Below are 24872 nucleotides of genomic sequence, written 5' to 3' on the forward strand. Positions count from 1 at the left end.
TTGTTTGTAAATTTTGTAGTTTTATATAGTCTCGTATATATATTTATCAATAATTGTGAAAAGTACGTAATTCAGCTTATGGCTGCAAAGTACTTTTATTTTTTTGGTAATAAACTATCTAAGGAAATGATCACGAACTAAAATATCCCTTGATTGTGTATGTATAGATGATAGTATGGAGAATATGCATACTGATATTAGATTGTTACGGGTTGATGGACACTTTTAGACGCAGACACTTGTGTCGACCACTGCCCCGACAAAACCTTAATATTCAATATAGTCATTTAATTCCAATATAGATTATTAGCATGGAACTGCATATTCTTTCCTCCAAATGATTAACTGAAGTGTTTTTAATTGCATCTTTTTACAGTTTGCTAATGTTTCTCTTGGTGGCCTTTTACTGAAATCCGTTACCCTCTTAAATGAAGGACAAGTGGATATTGGGTCGGATAATGGCTGTCAAGGCTGTCGTATCCCTGGAAATGCAACATACTATAACTGTCTGTGGGGAAAACAATAGGTCCGGGGTATATTCAGGAATCTTCAAAGGGGAAAGATCCGAAGGGAAACTAGTTTTCAAGCTTTTCTGATGTGGATTGTGGGCTGCGAGCAACGCCATCAATCAGTTTATTGAACTACAATTGAGATATATGATTATAATCGTAACCCGATCTGTCAACTGCGAGTAAGCGAGCCAGGGGGGCCAGAAAAAACCTGCCTCAAAAAACCCCGTAGGGAAAACACAGGACAGGAAATCTGGGACCACTTACGTCCCCCGCCAGGACTTCTAGGCAACAGCAAATAGATGGACATAATAAATACGATAAATAAATTGATTGCAGTAAATAGTAAACTAGAACTACAATAGTTATAAACTAGCAAAGAAGCACAAATAATCGCAAAACTAATGACAAGAAAAACTCTTTCAAGTAAGCAAGAATAAACTGTAAACTGGCGTAAAATATGCCCTCAGAGCAAAAGTGATTTTGAAACGCTTAAACGATCTTTAATTGTATGTTTAATGTATCTGTTCTTCGAGGAAGGACACCTCCACCTAGTATGCATATCCAATAAATCGCCCGTTCGACGCTGCACCAGACCTCATACTTTGCGTGCCGTACTTTGAAATGTCGTCAACAAAGGGCTGGATGTACTTCTTTAAATTCCTCTCTAAGAGAAGAATTAGACACGCCCTTGCTAGCGTGGAAATACTCGCCCGATTTGGACTTCCCAATACGACGAACAAGCGGAAGCGATGAATTAGACTGCGACAAAACCTGAATAATTCGTTCAGTAATGGAAACTGGGAGAGGTGTGACCCGCCCGATACTGGTCATTTTTTCGCTTGGAGACATAAATAGACATATGGTCAGCATTAATGGTCACATCCTTAAGGAAAAAACTGCTAATTTCATCAAAAAACCCATAGAAACCAACTAACAAATGGGCTCAACTTCTCAACGTAGGACTTTTTGCTAATAAAAATTGCCTTCTAACTGTACAAGATTCAAGAAGATGGGCTCGGCAGTCTACCGGATAAGTATTCCGCCGCAGCAGCTACCATTATCCAAAAGAAAGAGCTCGACTCCTCAGGTCTCCTTGTGAATGAAGACAAATCTCATGGGCATCCCATGCAAGTAGGCGAATGGCTGGGTTTCGTGATTAACACTATTACTATGTCTTTTCATATTCCTGAAAGGAAGGTGGAAAAGCTTAAGAGTATTTTAGGCTCTGTAATTGGAGATACGTCGTCCTCGTATCGAGAGTTGGCCAGAATCGCCGGATCTATAATTTCTGTAGCCTTGGCAGTGAGGCCCATTTCACGTCTTCTAACCAGGAAGATGTACCTGGCAATTGAATCACGCTTAGCGTGGGACCACACCCTTCGTTTTTCTCCGGCTCTTTTGGAGGAGTTGAGATTTTGGTACAGCAATATCGACTCGTTTAACGGCTATTCTCTTCGTCCACCCCCTGATTTGTCGACGGTTATTTTCTCTGATGCTAGTTATGTCGCCTTCGGCGGGTTTTCGGCCTCCTTGGACGGCGTAATGGCTAGCGGCATGTTCCCGTCTGAAGATCTTGGTCAGAGCTCCACGTACCACGAGTTGAAAGCTATTTATTATGTTCTATTGTCCTACACGGAGAAGCTGCAGCAGAAGAGAGTACAGGTTTTCACCGACAATCAAGGCGCTGCGAGAATAGTTTCTGTTGGCAGTTCCAAAGCCCACCTCCAGTGTGTTGCTGTGAGCATTTTTTATTTTTGTTTTTCAAACGGGATCACTCTTGAAGCACAGTGGATTCCCAGGTCGCAGAATGAGAGGACTAATCTCCTTAGCCGATTCGTTGACAAGGACGATTGGCGCGTCAATCCTTCAGTTTTCCGCCTTCTTGATGCTAAATGGGGTCCTCATACATTCGACCGCTTCGCGACCTATTACAATGCTCAGCTCCCTCGGTTTAACTCGAAGTTTGCCTCTCCCGGATGCAGTGGGGTCGACGCATTGGCACAAGACTGGAGCACCGAAAACAACAGGATATGTCCCCCAGTTAGTCTGATCGTCGATTCTGTCCGTCATCTCATGTCTTGCTTTGGCTGCGGGACATTGATCATCCCCGAATGGCCCTCCGCTCATTTTTGGCCTTTCTTGCGTGAAGGGTCTTCTCGGTTTAGCTTGTATGTCGCGGAAGTGTTTGTTCTGCCTGCAGTCGAAGATCTACTATTGGACGGTCCTGGTCAGAAGCAGATCTATAAGTTTCGACCTTCTATTTTTCGTCGTTGTCCGAATTTCAGAATGTTGGCTTTGCGTTTAGATTTTAGGTGAGTTGTCTAGCCTTCGTGGCATACTTTTTGAGCCCGGCGGTGCACTTTTTCGGTATCTTTTTTGGTTACGCATGTTTGGAGTTTTTGGCGCATTTTAGAGCCTGATTTGGCGTATGTTGTTAGCCTCATGTGGCGTGTCTTGAGGCCTAAGTTGGTTAATGTTAGGTCCGATGGGGCGTTTTGTTTGGCCTGTAATGGCACCTGGCCTGTAGTGGCACCTGGATTCACTTTGCAATTTAGTAGGTATGGGTAAGTTTATGCCGCGCAGCCGACCATCGCGTTTGGAATATCCTCTTATACCGATATTGCCATTCTGTATGAGCTTGCTTTTTCAGTTTTCCGTTTTCGTTTCCTTCACCTTGTGTTTTTGTTTTTCAGATGGTCTAATTTCCGGGATTTGGAGCGACGCGGCAGCCTTGGAGGACCCATTACTAGGCAGCTTGGTTCCAGATCTTCTTGATTTGCAGTTGGGATCCAGGGCCCCGTCTACCTTAACCGAGTACAAGTCAGGCTGATTGAGATGGCGCGGATGGGCGTCCTCGAAGATGGGCGTCCTCGAAGATGGGCGTCCTCGAAGATTGGTGTCCCTGTCATTCCGGCGAAGCCCTTGCACATTGTACTTTTTATTACAGAACTTACGAACATTTGCCTTGCAAACAATACGGGTGTCTCCCCCATAGAAGCTGTTGTTTATGGCATTAAGTGGGCCCACTCCTATGGCTGGGCCAGAAATATGTCCAGCCAACCATCCCCTTGTGAAATCTTCTCTTGACGGCGCGAAAAGAAAATTGGCGCGTCCTGTTAACCCAAAGGAGCCTTTATCCGTAGACACGCTGCAGGCAATTGCCGAATGTTTTGTCGCGAGTAATTCTCTTGCCACTCTTCGTTTTTTGTTCATATTGTTAGTTGGTTTCTGTCATGTTTACCAAAGTGTGGACCATAACAAACCAATTTCAGCTGCATCAGTTTACCAAAATGTACCCACATCAGTTAAAGAACCAGATTACCAAAACGTGCAGACCCTGGAAGGGGGTACACCATATGCATCAGTGCACAGCCCTGGGTCTCAAACAGAATCTGCCTATGAGCCCCTAAAGGGGTCCGATAGGCAAAATTTGTATGAGCCCCTTCAGAAAAGAAACAACTGAATTGTACTGAAGACGTTTGGCCTTAGAGTCTTAAGATGAAGACAAAGAAGCCATATTCGGTCCAAAGTTGGGACCTAAGAGTTATCTATGAAAAAGGAAACTCTGGCTTTCAACTGATTTAGAGTTTTGACGAAAACAATGTGTCAAATAGTGATGGTTGAAAATTGTCTTTTACATTTTGCTTTGACATGAACTTTGATACTTGTAGAAGTGAAATCATTTTCGTGTAGCTATAGCTTGAAGTATACACTGTCGTGCAGAATTCCCAAACGTTATTTTGAATTTGTATTCAAAAAACCTTTGAGAAAACTGTTTTACCATTTGTAATAGACTTGAATATTGTGTTAAAATACAAATTTTTTGCACAGTAAAACATAGAACTTTTATGCAACGAATTGTAGATAAAAAATACCTTTTGTACTGAAGAATTTAAGATTCGTTTGGTCATAAATATATTTGTCGATCGATTATTCAATTTTATCATGAATGGGTTTTCCTTTGGGTCGGCTGACTTTGAGTTCCATTTACCCTAACCCGCGAACAGGGAGAGAGCTGAATGACGTGTGCGCACGCGATAGATTTTGATGCGGAAAAACAGATTTTGAGTCGCTAGCATTGCTGATTTTCTATCTTGTCACTTCTAGGCGTTGTTTTCCTTGCCACTTTTCTTTTACAAAACAACTTCCAAAAACTTCGTACACCCCCTAAGCCTTTTCGAAAATTAAGTCTTTCCTTAAAAACTTTGGAAATAGGAAAATGCCTGAGACGACGACAAATTGCCTTGGTCTCAAATGCCAGCACCCTATTATTTTTGCAATTTTCGCATGCTTGAGCCCGCGTTGTTGACAGTATACCTTTGACGTAACATTTCGATATTAAGCGAGCAGGCCCTCGTTTGCCTGAGGGAAAGTATGACAGGGCTCTAAATTGCGACCGATACGGTCGCCAATGCGACTAAAACTTTTAACTTGGCGACTAAAAGTTCGAGTTTAGTCGCCACTTTGGCGACTAAACTCGAACTTAGTTTAGTTTAATTTAGTTTAGTCGCCACTTTGGCGACTAAACTCGAACTTAGTTTAGTTTAATTTAGTTTAGTCGCCACTTTGGCGACTAAACTAAATTCAAAATGGCTATTTTGAATTGCGAGATTAAAAATTTGAAATGCACAATAGCACGTTTGAATTAGACGACTGAATGTTTGGGTAGTAGAAAAACATTTTTAAAACAACGGATGGCATGTTTGAATAGAAAAACAGCATGACTGAATCGAAGAAATATTGCTTTGAATTGAAACAATGGATGTTTCAGTAAACAAATAGCGTATCTGAATTGACAAACAGGAAGTTTGAATAGAAAAATAGCAAGTCTGACACGAGGGTTTGAATTTTGACACTAAAAACGCGCCATATAAACCGGACACTAAGAGTTGTAGTCATTTGCATATCGCATGCACCATCGCTTTTTTAAAAATCCTTCAACAAATAAAAAATTAACCCATTCACTTCTTATTTGAGGGGTCAACTCCAAATTCATACTGCACAGTGTTGATCCCAGTACAGTAAGCCTGAACTTTTCTTTTTCTAACCCAAATTTTTTTCCAGTTTTCCTACTAGCTTATCATCCATAAGATTTCAAGGGAAATCCATGTGGGCCAACGGGTTACACTATGACAAAAAAATCATTCTTGGAAATAGGGTCGGGTAAATTACTGGTGTGTTGGCATGACTTTGGGCATAATGCCAGAACATCGAGCATAACGTCGGCATTATGACTAAATTGCCTGAAAATTCAACAACAACAACACTCAAAAGCAAAATGCACAAATATTCGGGCATGATTCGTCTGACCATACTTGACGTTTTGACAGGAAGTTGGCACTAGTTATAAATATGGGTTATTAACCAAGCTTGTTCGGTCAAGATGGTTGGATATTGGCTGAGTTCTTTTATCGCACTTTTATGGACCGAGACGAAGTCGAGGTTCATAAAATTGAGAAAAAAGAACGAGGCTAATATACAGCCATCTTGACCGAACAAGCTTGGTTGATAAATGATTCATTACATTGCAAAAATATTTCGCTTTAATAAGAAACTGATGAATGACTGGTTTACTTCGAGAGTCGGGGAAGAAAGCTAACTGTGTTTGTAGCACAACAAACTCACGAGAGTCGTTTCTGTTTTCTTTGTTTTGACTATCTTCTGCTGCTTTTAGCATTTCTATAGCCCACATTGTGCAAGAATTACAAACGTAGTCCTAATTCAACTTTTTCTATGCGCGGGATCGATGTGGGCAATCCCGAGGGGCAAGTTTGGCTCGTCTTGCCCGCTCGGGTAGCCAATCAGAACACAGGATTCGCTTCATTTTGCCCCCAGGCGCTGCGAGTGACGTAAGAAACTTAAATGTTACGGCGTCTGAAGAGGTCTGAACATCTGTGTGCGCTCATATCGCGATCAAAAATTCGCTCAGTTATATTTCTTATAGTATAATCAAAATTAAGCTGTGGCTCATAATTTGCTAAAGGAACATGCCATCAATGACGCCGGCCACCAATTCTTTAACAAGAATCGTTTTTTTGATGTCTTGCCTTGCAACTCTCCAGACTCCTTCGGTACAAGCTAGTTTAAATACAGGTGACGTTGATAAGTGCGTTATTACTGGGAGAAGATGGAAAGATAGCGACTTATACGAGGTTATTTACAAAACTGGCCACAAACGCCACAAAGGTGTCTGTCAGAACAGTTCCATCTGGGTGAACAATACTGCATCTTGTTGCTGTTCGTGTAACACTGACACCCCTTTCTTCCCCCTGGAAACAGCAAGTTTTACTGATACAGCAGGTATAAAGAAATTTCTATTTGGAAGTAGATAAAAATTATTTGTTAATAATTGAACGAAGAGAGACTATTGGTTATTGAAGTGCATTTAATTCTTGTCTTGTCGTTTTTCAGTGAAATGTCAAAGTATATTTCCACGTTGGGATCTTAAAGTGATTATTTCGGTTAGGAACACATTTACTAGCTGAAAGCATCTCTAACAATAACCCGTTATTGCATGTGGAGCTCGATTATTTTTGGTTTCAATCACCACCCAGCCGTATTTACGACTTGTAAACGAATTACGGTATTTTCGTCTAAAAGTCTTTTCGTCTAAGTCTTTTCTTCCAAGTCTTTTCGTCCAAAAGTTTTTTCATCTAAGTCTGTTCGTCTAATTGTTAAGTCTTTTCTCGAAGCAAATAAATAACTTTTATAAGGCTAGATAAGGCCTAGATAATTTCTTTATCATGTTTGACTATGGTGTTGGTTGTGTCGGACACTGAGTGCGGATGCTACACTTACGGTAGTTTCTCAGTTATAAGACGCACTCGGCTATAACACACTCCCCAAACTTAGCAACTTAGTCAAGCCAAGTTCCCAAACTGAAAATTACGTGAAAATACTCGGTAGTTGTCTATTACTCTTAATAAAGGCTGATAGTTTCGAAAGAAACTGTTTGGGGCTGCGTCGGTGGGAGTAACGAAATAATTTGGATATATCAACAAAGTTGAAATGGTAATTAGCCACCGTAATGATTACAAAAGCTGACGTTTGGAGCGTTAGCCCTTCGTCGGAGCTAGCTCCGACGAAGGGCTAACGCTCGAAACGTCAGCTTTTGTAATCATTACGGTGGCCAATTTACCATTTCAACTTTGTTGATATATCCAAATTATTTTATTACTCTTAATAGACACTCAATAAGAAGCCTACTATTACCATTTCTTTCGCGCGATAAAATTAAACCGCAAGTCTTTATATTTTTGTCACCGTCTATTTATAAAATATGTTGCGTTGCAACCTCATTCAAAACAATGTTATAACATTGACCAAAAGACTTCATGTTGGACGAATGCACCTTAGACTTTAAACGAAAAGACTTGGACGAAAGGACTCCTGCACGAAAAGACTTAAAACCCAACGAAAGAATGGCTTTTTCTTTCCTTTGCTATACAATTTCATTGGTAAACGTGGTCTTTGGCAGTTTGCGTTATCCAAGTAAATGTCGGCTACCCTTAAGCTTATTATGTTGCGTTTCCTATTACTTCCGACGCGTGTTCCAATTAACAATTGGTTCATGCTTTAGCGTGCAGCTGAAAGCATGAACCAATTGTGTTAGAACATAGCCTGTGGAATTGTGCATCAAATCCGACGCGAAAAACGGACAACAATATCAGTTGAAGCGAATCGTGACGGCGCTGATGCCAAGTCTCCTTTTTCTTTGTTTTTCTCTTTTTCTGCCTCATTTAAGAACTCTAGCCCAAGGGAAAGGATCGAAACATTGTCTTCGTTTTCGGACTAGTAGGCCGAGTTTCTGTTTGTATCCATTATTGTCGCGGAATATATTATTTTTCCCCACGCTAACAATGGCCGCTCGCGCGAAAAAAAAGAATTCTGGCGAAGCGATTTGCTGACGCTGTCAGCGTGGACCATCGGGATTTTGAGCACGCTCACGTATAATGAAATTAATCGCGCGACTCTGTTAGCTATGTTCTAATTGTTTTTTGTTTCGTCTTGCCTCACACATTTAAATGTATCTTCACAGTAAGGAGCACTACTTAAGCAGTAGTGAAAATAATTCATAAGTGATTTTCATGTATTCTTAGCATTTCACACATTAAATTATTCGCTTTTTCTTGATTCATTTAAATGCATAGCTCCCTTTGCATTTTTTATGTTCACGTCTAACAGCTGAAACAAGAAGGCGTTGTTAAGAATTTTGAACATCTGTTATGGACGGATCATTATTTTTCTGGAGGGCGGGTACGAGAAATTTCCTTCTGCGAACATTTCATTTTCCAACATCATCTTCGTGAAAACACTTTTTTTTCCATCAGGTCTTTTTTTCAATGTTCTTTTTATTTGTGATAACTATTACCATTGCCCTATTGAACTATTTTACGAAGAACGTAATCAATAGTGTAATAGCGACCTATTTTGTCGATATAAGCCCCAATCACATTTTCAAATTTTTGGCAGCTACCGACGTAAATAAAGCAAAGGGCATACAACAATAAATTCTCATTTTTTCAAGAAATATTCAGCTATTTTCAGATGTGTTATTTGCTTAATACGGAGTGACCACTTTTTAGTGCCCACATTGTGTTAATTTTTGTTCTAGTGCTTCAGTTTTTTGTTGTTGTTTTTTTTGCTTTTTTTTCAGTTTTAGTAATATTTTTTAATATCTTACCTGACTTCTCTACAAACATTTTTTTTTACCCTATCACGTTTGCAAACAATTTATTTTGTCTTTTCAGACCCTGTAAACAAATTTATTTAACATTTCTCATACCCCCCCCTCCAGGAAAATAATGGTCCATTCCTTCCACCCTTATTGCAGTCTGATTGGCTATCGAGGCGAGGTCAGTTACATACATACATACATACATACATACATACATACATACATACATACATACATAAATACATACATACATACATACATAGTTTATTTGATAACGCAGGTTACAGAATACGCGAGACTGAAGTCCTGATGTGGACCTGCCTATCTACTATCTATCTACTATCTATCTAAGTTAAATAATAATTAAGAGTAATAATACATATATAAAAATATAAAACTATGAACTACAATTTAGGATAACATTAACCGCCTCCCGGTTAGCTCAATGGATAGAGCGCTGGACTGTTGTGCGGGAGGTCGAAGGTTCGAGCCTCGGCGGGACCAACACTCAAGGTCTCAAAATAATTGAGAAGAATATGCTACCTTTCTATAACATCAAGAAATGGTTAGATATTCTAGTCTTCTCGGATAGGGACGAATAAATGGAGGTCCTGTCTCCTACAGGGTTAGGGGTAGGAGACGTTAATTTCCCACGCACGAGATTACTGTGTGATGGATGTCCTCCCCTGGGGTGGGATGGGCGGGTTAGGATTGATTCTAAAGCGCTGTTGATCTGTCATTGTAAATAGCGCTCTATAAGTGATAAATTGTTTTTGTTATAAAGAAATTCCTCACTCCTATTTCTTATCATGGAAGATTCCTTATTAGAGTTCCAGAGCGAAATTGCGACTTAAAAGCGAGGCTGGCCGATTGTAGATAGACTGGACATGCGCGGAAAATTCTGAAAGCAGTCTAGTTAACAAGTACACAGCTTTCGGCAAGTAATTCATGGCAGTCTCCATATAGACTTCCTGTATACCCAGTCTCCATATAGACTCCCTGTGTACCCTGTGTACCCTGTGTACCCTGTGTGCTTGAAGGTACACAGGGTACACAGGGCACACAAGGTACACAGGGTACACAGGGTACACAGGGTACCCTGTGGGGTAGGAGACGTTAATTTCCCACACATAAGATTACTGTGTGATGGATGTCCTCCCCTGGGGTGGGATGGGTGGGTTAGGACAGCAGGTCCACATCAGCTATTACAGCTGCCAATTAATCAACCTGCTTAAACAAATAAATGAACTTGAACTTGAACTTGAAGAGTGACAACTATCTAAATTCTCCTTACTGTATCACTGCAGAAGCAGACATAAAGGTCATGAGAATAAAGAAAATGATCACAAACTAAAACATCCCTTGAATGTATATGTTGTAGTTCAATTTTATACTTCAACAGGTTCAAATTTTATTTTCCTTTGTTCTCGGTCATGTTAATGTATGATAATGACTTAGAAACAAAGGAAAATAAAATTTGAACCAAGGATAAAATTGAACTACAACATATATGTATAGACATCTGATAGTATGGAGAATACGCATACTGATCTTAGATTGTTACAGGTTGATGGATACTTTTAGAAGGAGACTGACTTGTGTCAACCACTACCCCCACAAAACCTTATGCAATAGTCATTTAACTCTAGTGTTGATTATAAGTGTAGAACTGCACATATTCTTTCCTCAAAATGATTAACTGAAGTGTTTTTAATTGCATTTTTTACAGTTTGCACCTGTTTCTCTGAGTGGCCCTTTTTTCTGAAACCCATTACCCTCACAAATGGAGGACATGGGGAAACTGGGTCAGATAATGGCTGTCAAGGCTGTCAAGGCTGTCATCATGTCCCTGGAAATGCAACATACTACAATTATCTGTTGGAAAACAAGTGGGCCAGGGTATATCTGCAAATCTTCAAAGAGGAAAGATCAGAAGGGAAACTAGTTTTCAAGGTTTTGTGTCTAGGGTTTTGTAAATGTGTTTATAATCGAACTTTAGCCCAACCTCTTGAATCTTGAACAGTTAGAAGGCAATTTTCATATAACCAAAGAGTCTTGCGTATCAATGGAGGATTTATTGCATTTGGAATTTTAGGGACCTATTCATGGAGCATGCAGCTTTGTATGCTTGCAAGAAATAGCAGAGTAGAAGTTGCAAAGTTCATCTATCTAGCAAAATAATTAACTAACAAAAATTCAACCGTTGATTTTGAGCATAATGCCTTGCAGACAACTTCAGTCACTGTCACAGAATCTGTCACCATCACAGGCAAAAAAGATGCAAGAACAAATGGAGATTACAGTGGATTTTCTGGTGTCATTGCAGTGGGATGTGCAGTTGTGTTTGGAGTTGTTCTCATTGTCCTTGTTGTATTTTGGAAGCGGAAGGAATTGTAAGTCTAATATTTTGTGTGGTCAGTTTCAAATTAAATGTGGCTGTCATGTGGTCCCAATCATAAAATGAAAGTGATATTTCTTGTAGAAGCTGAAAAGTCAAGAGTAAACCTTATGGTGTCACAATTTTGAAAGGGCTATATTTAATTTGTTAAAATTTGCAGCAGGATGACCATATCTCAAGAAAGGAAATCCTGAAGTTGTGAGAAAATCTATCAAGAATTTTCTGAGAGCGTCCCTAAGTACTGTTTGTTGGAATTCCCCCGTAAAATTAACATAATATAATTGAGTAATTGCCATGCCATTCCGTCTCTTTTAAAATTTAATGCTTTCATCAAAGTATTTGTGAAATTAGTTTGACTGCAAAAATGTAGGTGTTATATAAGGTGTATTACAAAACTGTTTCTAGCCACCTGGTTTTTGAGATGTAGCTATGTTTTCTGAATATAATATATAATTTATTTGAATTCCTCACTCAGGAAAAGCAGTCTGCAAGAAACAAAGCCAGCAGGTTAGTTTTATCTTCACTAGCATTTTATTACAAAAATATTCTACAAATAGACCTCAAACTTCAAGGTACAATGTGCATTAATGATTCCAAATATTAAGCATTGCAATCAATGCCTATGATTTAATGCTCAGCTTGTAATTAGAATAGTTTTACACAAGTTGCATAGGGATATATGCATGTTGAAAAAATGTCATCTTACATGTAAATGGAAAGAGGCAAGCTCATCGGGAAAAGGTAAAATTGCATTGATTCAAGGCCAGACATGGGATGAATGCCTGACGATAAAATGATAAAATGCTGATGTCCAATCTCAACCTTAACAACAACAAGTAAGCGCTATTGATCTGCACAAGTAAATACACGCTATATAAATTGGTAATAGATTAAATGCCTCAGGTTCTAAAGGTGGACTGTTGCATCATTATGGATCTCAAATGCTTGATGCATAATTAGCCGTAGTTTTTGCTCTCAGATTGGCCATGGCATCATGTTTGCAGTGAGACTGTTATTGATTAACAAAAGCATCTATTAAAGTTAATTAACTCTTTAACTCCCTGCAAGTTCCTAACATGTACAGTTCTGTAACGTCTTCCTGTAATATCCAAAGTAACATTATCCAGTTATGAGCTTACAAAAATACTTAAACTTATTATCAGTTAGAAATTGTTATCTTGATCTTAAACACCAAAATCTTGTGACTTAAATTTACAAGAAAATGTCTGGCAGCTAGAGGGGAGAATTAAGAGTCAGATCTTCCCAGTTAAAGGATTGAAGATGATTAGATTTGAAACGGCAGGATTTTTTCAAAAATAGTAAGAGTCTAGAACCAAAAATGAGTGTTCTGTTGAATCCAACATCGATGAAAATAGCTTCTTATAAAGTACATTGTTGTTTGATTGGTTTTTAAAACTGATTTTTAATCCTAGTTAGGAACCCAGTAGTTCACAACCAAATTCAAATGGAAAGACCAATAGAGCATGTATCAACCTCCAATGAGGAAGACAGACAATCAACAAACCAAGGACTTATTAACATTAGTGGTAAGTTAATCAAGAACAAGATTTCTGGGGGGTGTTTATGCAGAATGCTGCCCAGTGCCAGATGACCAAAATGTACAGACCTAGAAGGGGGGCATAGCATATATTCTGTCATATTTTGTCATATTCTGTCATTAGATTTACCTGTAGATGACAATTAAGTGTTATTAATAGTGAATGTTACTAATTTTCTTCTAGGCCTGCAGTGTTATCAATTCTTCGCAATGTGGCATTTGACTTTATTATTTTGGATTTCTAGCATTGCAACTCTTACAAAGGGTAAGAGTTGCAATGCAAGTAATCTGCAATTACTTGCATAGGCCTGCAGTGTTATCAATTCTTCGCAATGTGGCATTTGACTTTATTATTTTGGATTTCTAGCATTGCAACTCTTACAAAGGGTAAGAGTTGCAATGCAAGTAATACTGCAATTACAAGTGAATCTTGGAGATCCTTTTTCTTAAAAGAAAAAGGATCTCCAAGATTCACTGTCTGTGCAATGCTTGTTTTAGAGACAAAATCCTCAACATCTAAAGGAAATGAATAAATTCCAAAATTAATGCATAAATTCCAAAATTAACAGATCCACAAAACAGTGCTGAACATTTAAATTCTGATAACACTTGTTCAAAATACCAACTTCAAGTTGTCTTGTGTAAGCTAGGATATAACCCTTTTCTCAAAAATTAATGTCTGGCAAACTTCATTGCAGGAAACAAGAGAGTCTAAATTAGGATTGGTTTTAATCTTTAAAGATGATACCAGGTGTAACAAACTTTCAGAAGGTCTAATCAGAGGGTTCTTACTTCTGCTAGCTCTTAACATTTTCAAGTATAAAGTTGACAAATTAAGGCAGCATTACATGAATGTCACATCAGCACTATTCATGACTTGTATTCATTCGCTAGTTTGACCAAAACCTGGGGTGATCAGGACCTCAATCAGATGCTTGGACATCAGCAAGACAATTTCCTTCCCTCCCCTCCTCCCGCCTATATTTTTTAATCATCAGTTTTACCCTGTCACTCATTTGAGGCTGACATTTAATTAACCCTTTGAATGCCAACCCAGGTGCATGCCTCGCAACCAGCGGCCATATTGGATTTTTCATAAAATAAACAAAGCCTTCTGGGTGTTATGTTGTGCCACAGTGCAAAATTCTGTGGTCAGCGGATTCTCAAATTGTTCCCAGGTCCTTTTAAACAACCACGGATAAAAACCTTGAACGACCGAGAAAAGAAACAAAATGCTTGTCAGAGGACGTATATATACGTCCTCGGTATCTGAGGGTCCTATTTTAGGACGTATATATACGTCCTTGGCATTCAAAGGGTTAAGGTCCACCACCTGAGCAAACATTTGCCACTTACATGTTACTGCAACTTGCACCTTTCTACTGAATGTTTCTTTGTTGGCAGTGGTGTCCTTGACAAAACATTGATAGTTTCCACTATTCTCAGCTTCCAGGTAACTTCCAGTTAATGAACCATCAGCACCAAGTGTGTACTTGGCACTTGGAAAAGTAATATCAGTTTCATTATGCTGCCATCGCCACTCTAGTGGGTTGTCACCCAGTGCATCACATGGGAGTCTAAAGCCCCAGTTCTTAGAAGTATCAAACTTTTTGCCAGACTTAACTACTTCTGGCTTAATCAAATTCCCTTCAAAGAAACCTACAATTCTAGGAGGGGCAGGTTGTGGCTGAAAAACACCTTGACCTGGAATAATAAAAACACCCACAATCAATACACAAAGATATGATTTAAGACCAAAAAAGTTATCTTCATCAAATACCAAATTGCTTCCTTTTTCCTGTGTTGCCTTTACATCATATTCAATATTCATAACCAACAAGCACATGACTGTAACTACGCAATGCATATTTAATGTTCACAGTTGACACAAAATGATTTGAGAATGTACTCTATATACTAATTCTTGCATAATATTGACTAAATGGTGCATATCATCTTTCAGTTTTATCCATGGCTCATTAACGGTTCAAGACATATTTTACATTCAGACTACTAAGCCCAGTCTCCACAAGGTTTGACTGTGCCCGACCATTCCATTCACAAGAGACTTAGGGATTACAATTGGTCCACCAAACTCACACAGGGCGCCCAGACAAACGATGAGTCTGGTTGTTTATTCGAAATATAAAGGAATGTATGAGAGAATATTGAAGAGTCTTATTATAATCGTAAACAAGCAAGTGAGGTAGGTTTACATTTATTTTGAGCTTTAACTCAGACATTTCATGATATAAGTTTACGATAATAAGACTCTTTAATATTCTCCCAGACATTCCTTTATTTTTCGAATAAACAACGAGACTCGTTGCTTGTCTGGGCTCCCTGTGAAAACTCATAAGGATAATTGACATCAGCAGTAGGTCATTGGAATAAACAAGTGAAAGGTACAGGCTGTTAAATCTATACAAAAAAATGTTACATTATTACAGTAATTGCAGATTAGTTTTCCTTATTTGCCCAAGTATAAGAAGCACCAGTTATGGTGCACCAGTTATGTTTTCCTTATTTGCCCAAGTATAAGAAGCACCAGTTATGGTGCTTCTTATACTTGGGCAAATAAGGAAAACATCCAGCTGAACAGAGATAAACATATAGCCATTACCCCACTTGGTACCCTGCACATCATGTTTGTTACCCAAGCTGATGTGGACAAAATCTCAGGATTGAAAGGAATTGCTTGTACCATTGTTGCAGCAAATACCATCTACCAATCTGGCTTTCTGACTGTGACCAGAAGCAGTCCAGGTTAAAATAGTTAATAAAATATATTTTACATCTTTCTAATTTTATTTAGGCTCACAGTGCTTTACTGGCAGATACAAAATGTGCCCTAGCTTACTTACCACAGAGCTGTCAATATCTCGGTGAAAGAGCAGACGTGTTTTTAAACTAATCTGTTTTCAGACCCAGATGCCAGTACTGCACATGTATAATTATGTATCAAATGTTGTAACCACATTGCTGCATTAACAAATACATAGCTACATTTAAAGCTAATTGATACCAATATTAAGCAATTAATGGATGAATTTTTACAGAGTATGATGGAAAAGAAATAAACAGTCTATACTATATATATAGTCTGCCACGAGTCTCCTATAGAGTAGCTCGACTGGTAGTAGAGCATCCGAAGTATTAATTAGAAGGTCACAGTACATGTAGGTTTGATTTCCATTGGGAGTGCTTTGCATTCATTATTCTCTGAGCTTGCCTGCTCGTGTTATTCTCTGAGTACATCAGCATTTATGTTATTATTGTTTTTGTCAGTTATCATTATTACTGTCACTATAATTATTATCATAGTTTATATCATTAACTAAATATGTGATGTGTGTAGGTTTAGTGTTATTACTGTTTATAATTGTATTTATTTCATTTGTATTTGATATTTAGTTGACCCTGGGACACAAAAAACACCTTCCTGGGAAGTAAATTCATTGTCGAAAAGTTTTGAAATAGCTGTTCAGGGAAGAAACAAGACTCTTTACTGCCTGGCTGTTGGAAGGTGATCTAGTTATAGAATGATGGTTTGCTAAAAGAAATTTAAACCCTTTCTCTCCCAAGATCTTGATATCAGTTATTTCCAGTCATTTTTGTAATCTCATCAGCACTGGCATGTTCTTGTACATTCAATTTTGCAGAATGTTTTTTTTTTCCCTGACAGATTTGTGAATCACTTATTTCAAGGTTAAAGTTTTCAAATCGGTTAGGTATTTTTTTTTTGTTTGGAACAAAAAGTATCATATTGAATTTTTTTGTTTTTGATGACATTGAGCGCCATACAGTGTGATTTGATTAACCTAAACCACTTTTCCCTCAGAGATCCATCTTGTATTCTGACATGATCGCCGATGATTTTCGTGCTCTTTATGGTGTAGTTTTTCCATACTGTTCTGACTATGAGTCCCAGAAGTGATGGAACATGTAACTTCTCCCTTAAATATCCAAACATTATCCATCGAACAGGTGATGAAAACACTCAAACTTATTAAGTAGAAATTATTTACAAAGTAATGTGTAACAGTTAGAGAGGGGAATAATATTACAAGTAACAATCAGATCTCAGTAGTTAAAGGGTAAAGACAAGTATCCTTGGAGTTACTATTTCTAATACTCAATACTTTATCTTAAAAAACTCTGAGGCCTGCTCCCTTAATAACTTGGAAGAGAGAGGGTCAGCAGATTACAAGTGGGCAAAATAACTATGACATCCCAGACTTGTTCTTTGGACGGCAGTTGATTATCATGGATGTAAAGAAAGACAAACATGAATCAACAGAGTACTCATGCGAGGCAGAGAATTCAATGAACAGTGGGAACCCTCTGAGTCACAAAATAAATCTGAAAGTTGAAGGTATGCATGGTAATGCACATGGTACATGTATGTTTGATTATACAGTCAACTCTTTTGCTATAGGGGACACCCTCAGGAATTGGATGTCCACCATGATGAATGTGCTGGGCCATAATGTGGCACTACCAGTGTTAAATTGGATTATTAATAATATCAAATGAATGGACAGTTTGCCTTGCGGAGACATATATGAAAATTTGATAAAACCAGTTCCCACTGTTGTGTTTTGTCAGAGGTGGTATTTTTGTTGATTTACAATTTAAAGGCAAATTTCATTGCAAAAGTCAATTATTATGTAGTGTCTTCTTATGAGAGAGCCTAAACAAAAGAAAAGTCCAATTTTCTCTTTCAAAAGTATCCCAGTCTCCTCATGAAAGATTTTCTGTGTAAAGGAATGTGTAAATACTTAGACTTCGTACAAAAATAGTATGAGCAACAAAGGACCTTTTCTTTGTTTACAGACATGTCTTGTAACCATAGTGGGGGTTGAGAGCACGACTTTGAGAATTCAGGTGCGTAGCGTCCTCTACGCATATACGCACGTGCGTACTTAAACTGACCAGAAAAATTTGAAAACAATAACGTTGTGTTTGCGCCAAGTTTGCTCAAAATAAGGGCAAGACGCTTTGTTCTTTGCTTGTATTCACACAACCATTTCAAACAAGAAATAAAGAACGCAGTATTTTTCGCTCAGTTTACTTTGGTTTCTAGATCATATGCACTTGTGCGTACTTGAAAAAATGACCACGCTACGCGCCTGGAATATTAGGACCCCCCCCCCCCCCTCAGGTGTTCAACCAGTATTTTTGAGTTATTCTTTTTGAGTTATTTTTTAAAAAAAATAACTATATGTTAGCGTATAGATTGGTGTATTGTGGTGTAGTGTAATCTGATCAGCGCAATTTGGTGTATCTCTAAGCAATCTGAATGGCGCATCTTTTTTTTGGTGTATCTCAACGCAATGTGATTGGCCCAATTTTATGGTGTATCACAAACCAATCAGATTGTAGTATTTTTCGATGTCGCACCAATCAGAGCGTTCTTGCTAATTTGTGGTTTGACAGGTCTTCAAATTTCAACGAATCAACGCTTGAGTCGGAGAGAGCGGTTCGCGAATTAAGGAAATGTATCAGTCGTGTTGAGAAAGTGGCGGAGTTGTGATCGTTGTACGTCTATGCTAATTCTTCCTTCTGAAGGAGACTAAGTGGAACATGAGAAAAATTTTGAATCAAATATTACTTCAGATGTTGATAGGAGCAACTTCAGGATGTTTCATTGCTTTATATGAGTTAATCAGCGATTCCAATTTTGAATTTCGCTCAAGAAACGAGGTAAGATGACATCTACAAGAGTTGTAAGATCATCTGTTCAGTGTAATGGCTCATGTCCTTCGTGAGGATTTTATCGCTATGATCTGTCTGGATTTGAAAGGTCGTCAGGGAACTTTTTCTACCGATTAGCGAGTTAAAACGTGCATGTTTTGTGTACCGCTCCTTCACTTACGACGCATACACCGTCAGCTGGAGGCCTAACACGAATTTAGCGCTATAGCGTGTTGTTTCGGAAAGGCTAGTTTTACTGACTCTGGTAAATCTTGCGCAAGATGTTTGCGTAAATCATATTTGATTGATAATCTTTTTTTTTTTGCGATATGGTTGTTCTTTTAGCAGCGGTTGAAACGACCACCAAGTTACATTTACTTTCTGCGTCGACTGCCATGTTACATATCCGTCTCTTTGCTTCTAAAAGTCCTCCATGAATTAAATATTGTTTAAACGATACTTTCCCATTACAATTGTGTGTTACTTTTTACTCGCAAGTATGGATTAGATTTTTTTTAGAAGAAATGCCATTTTCCAGTAAACAACGCAAATTTTATGACAAATCTACCTCAATGAAAAATATTTCACAAGGGACAGAATGGTACGGTTGGTTAATTTTCCACGCAACTCTCACGTGCTTAGACGTTTTCTACCAATAAAATTCGCTTATAGCTAACCTGGACTTTACCCCATGTCGTGTCAATATCCTGTAAACAACCTGCATTTTATCACGTATTTTGCACGCAATGGGCAAAGTCCAGATATGCAACAACCAATTAAGAAGCCCACGTTGTTATGCTTTGAAAAACGATACTTTTTGGATTATTTAAAAAAAAAAAAACAAATATATGTTAGCGTATAGAGTGGTGTGTTTTGGTGTAGTGTAATCTGATCAGTGCAATTTGGTGTATCTGTTAACATGGAGAGTTATGGAGACTAAGACTTCGGAACAAGTTGATGCCATCCATGACAATTTGGAATTACTAAAATCGCCGGAGGAAAGGCGGGATCACTCAATAAAAAGTTGTATTTGAACGCGATGACTTTATTTACAAGGATTTCTCTTGCTTACATCTAATAACAAGCCTTTCAAGTTTCTTTTGCCTCGGAACGATATATCAGAGAAGGCATTTTATAGACCTCAAGTTTTTTGACTGATTGAAACACAGGCAGCCCAAGCTCACTACTAGAAAAGCGGACGTGACTCTTAACGTGTTGCGCAACGTTTTATATTTATAAATATAAAACGTTGCGCAACACGTTAAGAGTCACGTCCACTTTTCTAGTAGTGAGCTTGGGCTGCCTGTGATTGAAATTAAAGGTATGTGGCAGTGACTTCCACAAGTTTTCTTTTTTTGGTCAGAAAAGTACAATTGTTTTGTTCGCAATATTTATTTACGGATGGTTTCAATTGCCAACGTTTACATAAGGTGGTTGTATTACTGTTCCCAAGGGTTGTTGTTTTCATCAGTACGTTGACAATAGTAGTGATTCACAGTATTAGGTTTGTACTTTAAATAAATATATTAAGTTCACTCGAAAGATGAGTATAAACTGTAACAAGCTTATCGTTGATGCGCGGCCAGTACTTCAAATCTGACTGACACTCGATGCCAAAACTCAACCTCGTTCCCTGGATATGCAACCACATTACTTTACGCCAATTAAAAACTGCACGCTATTGTGCATTTTCTTGCAAAAGAAAAACCAAACAGAATTTCTGATTCTGGCCCTTAATGGTCAGAATAATAACTAGGACTTTGTCTCTGACGAAGGAACGGCAATAAGTACAATTTTAACCTATGAGCAGGCTGTTGTTTAGTCTCGTCATGCAATGTTGGAGAGAGAGATAGCGTTGCGTGACAAGTTCAAATTAGGGCTGTGGAGGGGACTGCAGGAAGAGTTGTACCAATGCAGTTTATTTTTGCCAACAATTATTCAGACACCAGCATCAGTTATATAGTGTCCCATTTCAACCTACGTATCCAAAAAAATAACTCCTGCATGCGTAGCATGCCTATGTTTACTTCTAGATCTCAATCTTAATATCCTTGATATTTATAACATTTAATTTAAAGCTTTCCTTGTAGCTTGTTTTATGTATTCCTATCATAATAACCTCTTTAATTCCTAATGCTTTTAATACTCTCTTTTCAACTCATCATCAAATTTATACACACGATACTCTGAATGATAGAAACTGCTCTACACACTATTGCAGAACTAATATCAAGAAGTTTACAATCATGCACCAAGGTCCAAAGGTTTGAAATTCCTTACCTCATGATCTTATCTTATCTTACAAATTCTTTACCTTTAAAGACTTCGCTTCAAAAATTCCGCATTGAAAGAAAACTAAATTAAACTCACCCGCCAGTAATTAGCAAATCTATCTTCTACGAGGGTGTATTATAGGGGGTCGTACATTCCGTAAACCGCCATGTTTTGTTCCTTCGAAACCGCAAACCGCTTTCGTTTTTTTTCTAAAAACCGACACCGCCCTACAGGTAGGACGATTATCCTCATAACCGATATCTTAACAGCACGTAGCAAATTCTTTGTGATAAGTCAGCTCAATAATCGTATTTCTCCTCACAAAGACCACAAGATATTAAGAACAGAACAAATTGCTTCTATAGAACTCCATTCAGTAACCAGCGAACAAAAAGGTTTTGACGTCTAATGGGCCGTTCACAAACACAAAGATTGCTCGAGATGTTTATAACGAATTTGGCGCTGCCCCAAGCTTGTAAAATAAGGCAACACATTTAATTATATCGACATTCGTCACATTGTCCGCCATCTTTCCACGTGCTTTCGCGATCCTTTCAAAGCTTTGAAGCCTGGCCTTATATCAAATTACCTCCCCACCCCTCCCCACATGGTTGGGGACACAGAGGGAAGTCCCGAGTGACTTGGTCTAGCCCTAAAAGGCAATCCTTTGTTAAAGAGAGAAGCTTTAATTAAGCAAGAGAAAGTTACCGCTCAGTCTTCTGAGCCTCTAACTCTGTTTGAATAACCGCCACAAAAACACGCAAAAACCGAAAACCGCGAGCTAAATTTACGATTTCCCGCAACCGCACGATAATTTCTTAACCGCAAACCGCCAGATAAATGTGAATGAAACCGCAAACCGGCACTCAAACTTGGCCTAAACCGCCAAACCGCCAGACTATAATAGACCCTCTTCTACATCGTGTGAGGAAACCAGGTCTGATAAGCTACTAGCTTCGGGCGGCCTTCCTCGCCAATCTTTTTTATAAATGATCATAAATAGTAATTTTAAATAGAGATTGTTGTATAATGATATAGTTATAGGTATTATTTTTGATTGTTGTAAACAACTGTAATTTATTTTTGTATGTGTGTGTAAGTGGCAAATGAATGAATGAATAAGCTAAAGAATAAATTTCTTCCTTTTTTCGGCTAGTCGCTCCACGGTGGGACAAAGCTCCTGTTTTGAAGTTGGAGGTAGACATTCGAGAGAATGGCTTGTTGCATTGTGAGGTATATGCTGATCCTGTGCCATCTTTCAAGTGGTACAAAGATGGAAAGATAATTTCCTCATCAGAGTAAGTAAACACTTGCTGAGATGGTGGCTTTTGTACTCAAACATGCGCTTTCTAGAGGTGGAGCTTTTCTTACATGCACATAATTTATGGAGTATACTGCAGTGATTTGATCAGTGCCTCCATTACAATAAGTGCCCACTCTCTGGTTTGTGCCCTGCTTGAGTTTGCACCCCTATTTAGTAGGCATCCTCGTTCCATTAAGCACCCCCCTATACCAGCAAATGCTCATATCAAATAAGGGCTCATATTCTATCTCAGTGATAGCACTGCCGCATTACATTCCCACTGATAGCAGCCAATTTTGTAACTCTCTGTTTTGTTTGAATGCGAATTGGCAATGTGGGTGACATTCTGCTGGGGCTTTTTTTTTTTGCCCTAAGGCATAGAACTTGACTCTTCTCTTATGAAGAAGTGATCAGATTGCTGGGAAAAAAAAGTCAAATAATTCCCTATCTTGACTTCCACAGTCAACATGTCATAATAGAAAATGACAAGTTGAGGATCCAAAATGCTAGAATGCAGGAAGATGGTGTTTACCTGTGTGTTGCCGAAAACAAGCATGGAATGCTCGTATCATCCACTTGGATCTATATCCGCGGTGAGTAACTGAAGCTTTATCATTGACACCCTAACATCAGAATGCTTATTCTCGATACAATATTCTATACATTTTGCAAGGTGCTGACAAGGAGAATTTGTGAACAATCAAGAGCCTTTTGAGTTGGTGATCATTTCCGTTTTCCTCGTGACCTTATGCGTGATTCAGGGTTGCTAGTCAAACATAGAGGATCAAAATGTTAATTCAAACAACTTTATGCATTTTTAAATGCATAAAGTCATTTAAAAATGACTGTGATTTTAATTTTTTTTTTTTTAGCTAAAGCACCAACGTTTTTCCAACTACCGGGTCCCTTTTACCTGTTTAAGAATAGTCAAGGGGTTCTAAAATGCGAACCAGAAGCTGCTCCTCCTCCAACATTCGAGTGGTTTAGAGGTGGTACACAGATCACAACTGGTAGACGCTACCGTGTGCAGGCAGATGGCGTCTTGTTGATCAATGATGTTATTGATGATGATAAGGGCGAATATCGTTGTAAAGCCACGAACTTCTTGGGCTCGGCCAAGGGAAAAGGAAACGCAACTGTTTATGGTAAACATGTCATAATATAGCATAGACATTGCTGTAGGATCGCCCACGAATATCGCCCCGCGAGTAACATGTGTATCAAGCGTGTTTTCGTGGGAATTGTGCACACTTTCATATGTTTGTAGTGGAGTGGTGCGCTTCGGTAGCTGAATTACACGTTTAAATTACACGCATGAATTACAGAAGTGTATGTTCGAACATGAACCGGGGAATATTTACATGTACTCTCCAACCGTGCTGCCTCGCTTCCACAAATCAGGAAGTGGTCGATCAATAAAGTGGAAGTTAGGGATTAGTCTTTAAAGTAGAAAGCGTGGCAGGTCCTTGGCAACTTGCCACTGCTGATTTAATCCCTTTGAAGGCTGGAAGAAGCTTTTATATACTCGAACAGGAAGGATAAATTATCTTCTTTTTCAAGAAAGATTTTTGATAGGGAAATTTGGAAAGGAATCTCTCACGCAACCTTGACGGGAACAACCTGTCCAGAGAAAGAATTAAAGTATTGTTTGGTTCTGTTGGATTAATCTTGTTACTCTAAAGATCCCACGATGGTAGTTTTAAGAATTTGGTATTGGATCCAACTAATAATCCCCTAAGTGATGCTTTTCTTTATTCTCATCAACTGTCTGCTTGATATTAATGATTGATAGTATTGATATCGCAAGAAGAAATTCTGTCTTGGTCACTCATGGGAGTTAAAAACCATATCACTTCCAAGATCTCATGAATAAATCTCCGTACTGTATGCCATTCAATTCTTAAGATGTTAGTATTAAGAATTTGTCGTTAGGGAGAAATTCTGTGTAAGTCAGTTATGGGAGTCAAGGGGTTTGTCTATTGTTTTCTTTGCCACAGAAAAAACACGAATTACAGTTAAACCAGACGACAAGATTGTTCTAGAGCGCATTAATATTGACCTTCGTTGCCGGGCTGAGGCCGATTCAAGACTGGAACTGAAGTATTACTGGAGGAGAGATAATGCAGTTGTTCAGTACAACTCAAAGATAGAGTGGTTGGAAGAAGAAAACGTTTTAAAAATCTCCGATATAAGTGTTAACGACGCTGGCATTTACACTTGTGTCGCTTACACGCCTGAGCCTAGGAAGTCGGAAGACCAGGCGTCAGCTAAAGTTTATGTTAAAGGTTTGTTGTTATTAATGCATCGAGTAATTAAAAGTTTCAACGTTCCCCCCTCCCACCCCCAACGCGAATTTGAACTTTTTGAAGATCGTCTCATTCCAAATGTGGATACTTGAACACAGCTTGTAAGAGGTAGTTATTGACAGATCTGGAAGTAGAAATAGAAGTAAG

The 24872-nt window shown here is 38.6% G+C and overlaps 2 protein-coding genes and 1 long non-coding RNA gene across 7 annotated transcripts in view; 2 read left to right on the forward strand and 1 right to left on the reverse strand.

Moving 5' to 3' along the window:
* Positions 1–24872, forward strand: part of LOC111319026 (fibronectin type III domain-containing protein-like) — a 95663-nt gene that overhangs the window by 62684 nt on the left and 8107 nt on the right. Inside the window, exons 1-7 of one of the 2 annotated variants that reach the window (XM_088759790.1) lie at positions 15233–15550; positions 16560–16671; positions 17309–17520; positions 22273–22414; positions 22882–23012; positions 23292–23564; positions 24417–24704. In XM_088759790.1, coding sequence (XP_088615916.1) covers positions 17412–17520; positions 22273–22414; positions 22882–23012; positions 23292–23564; positions 24417–24704 — 943 coding nt within the window. In that variant the 5' untranslated portion in view covers positions 15233–15550; positions 16560–16671; positions 17309–17411. Of the gene's footprint in view, positions 1–15232; positions 15551–16559; positions 16672–17308; positions 17521–22272; positions 22415–22881; positions 23013–23291; positions 23565–24416; positions 24705–24872 lie in introns of those variants that run through there. The other variant, XM_088759789.1, reaches the window with a different exon arrangement.
* On the forward strand, positions 6376–14134 carry LOC148730055 (uncharacterized). Of its 4 annotated transcripts, XR_016001101.1 has the most exons (6): positions 6382–6812; positions 9310–9367; positions 10919–10994; positions 11419–11582; positions 12063–12094; positions 13021–13240. It is a non-coding gene; the product is annotated as an uncharacterized LOC148730055 (long non-coding RNA). The 4 variants fall into 4 exon arrangements; XR_016001098.1 differs by lacking the exons at positions 9310–9367; positions 13021–13240 and adding an exon at positions 13330–14134 and having other exon boundaries at positions 6376–6812; XR_016001099.1 differs by lacking the exon at positions 9310–9367 and having other exon boundaries at positions 6389–6812; positions 13021–13239.
* Positions 13465–15027, reverse strand: LOC148730056 (fibronectin type III domain-containing protein-like). The gene is made up of 2 exons (XM_088760699.1): positions 14502–15027; positions 13465–13661 (listed from the first exon to the last, which is right to left on the reverse strand). The coding sequence occupies exons 1-2, from the start codon at positions 15010–15012 to the stop codon at positions 13465–13467; spliced, it is 708 nt and encodes a 235-aa protein (XP_088616825.1). The 5' UTR covers positions 15013–15027.

The sequence above is a fragment of the Stylophora pistillata genome, chromosome 5, assembly GCF_964205215.1.
Source record: "Stylophora pistillata chromosome 5, jaStyPist1.2, whole genome shotgun sequence".
NCBI classification, from domain to species: Eukaryota; Metazoa; Cnidaria; class Anthozoa; order Scleractinia; family Pocilloporidae; genus Stylophora; species Stylophora pistillata.

Bases quoted from the DNA above. Each gene is read 5' to 3' on its own strand.
- LOC148730056 (XM_088760699.1), bottom strand. From the start codon at position 15,012: ATGCATTGCGTAGTTACAGTCATGTGCTTGTTGGTTATGAATATTGAA. The intron at 13,662-14,501 runs GTAAGTGGCAAA...CATTTCCTTTAG, and splicing joins GGTGCAAGTTGCAGTAACAT to ATGTTGAGGATTTTGTCTCT.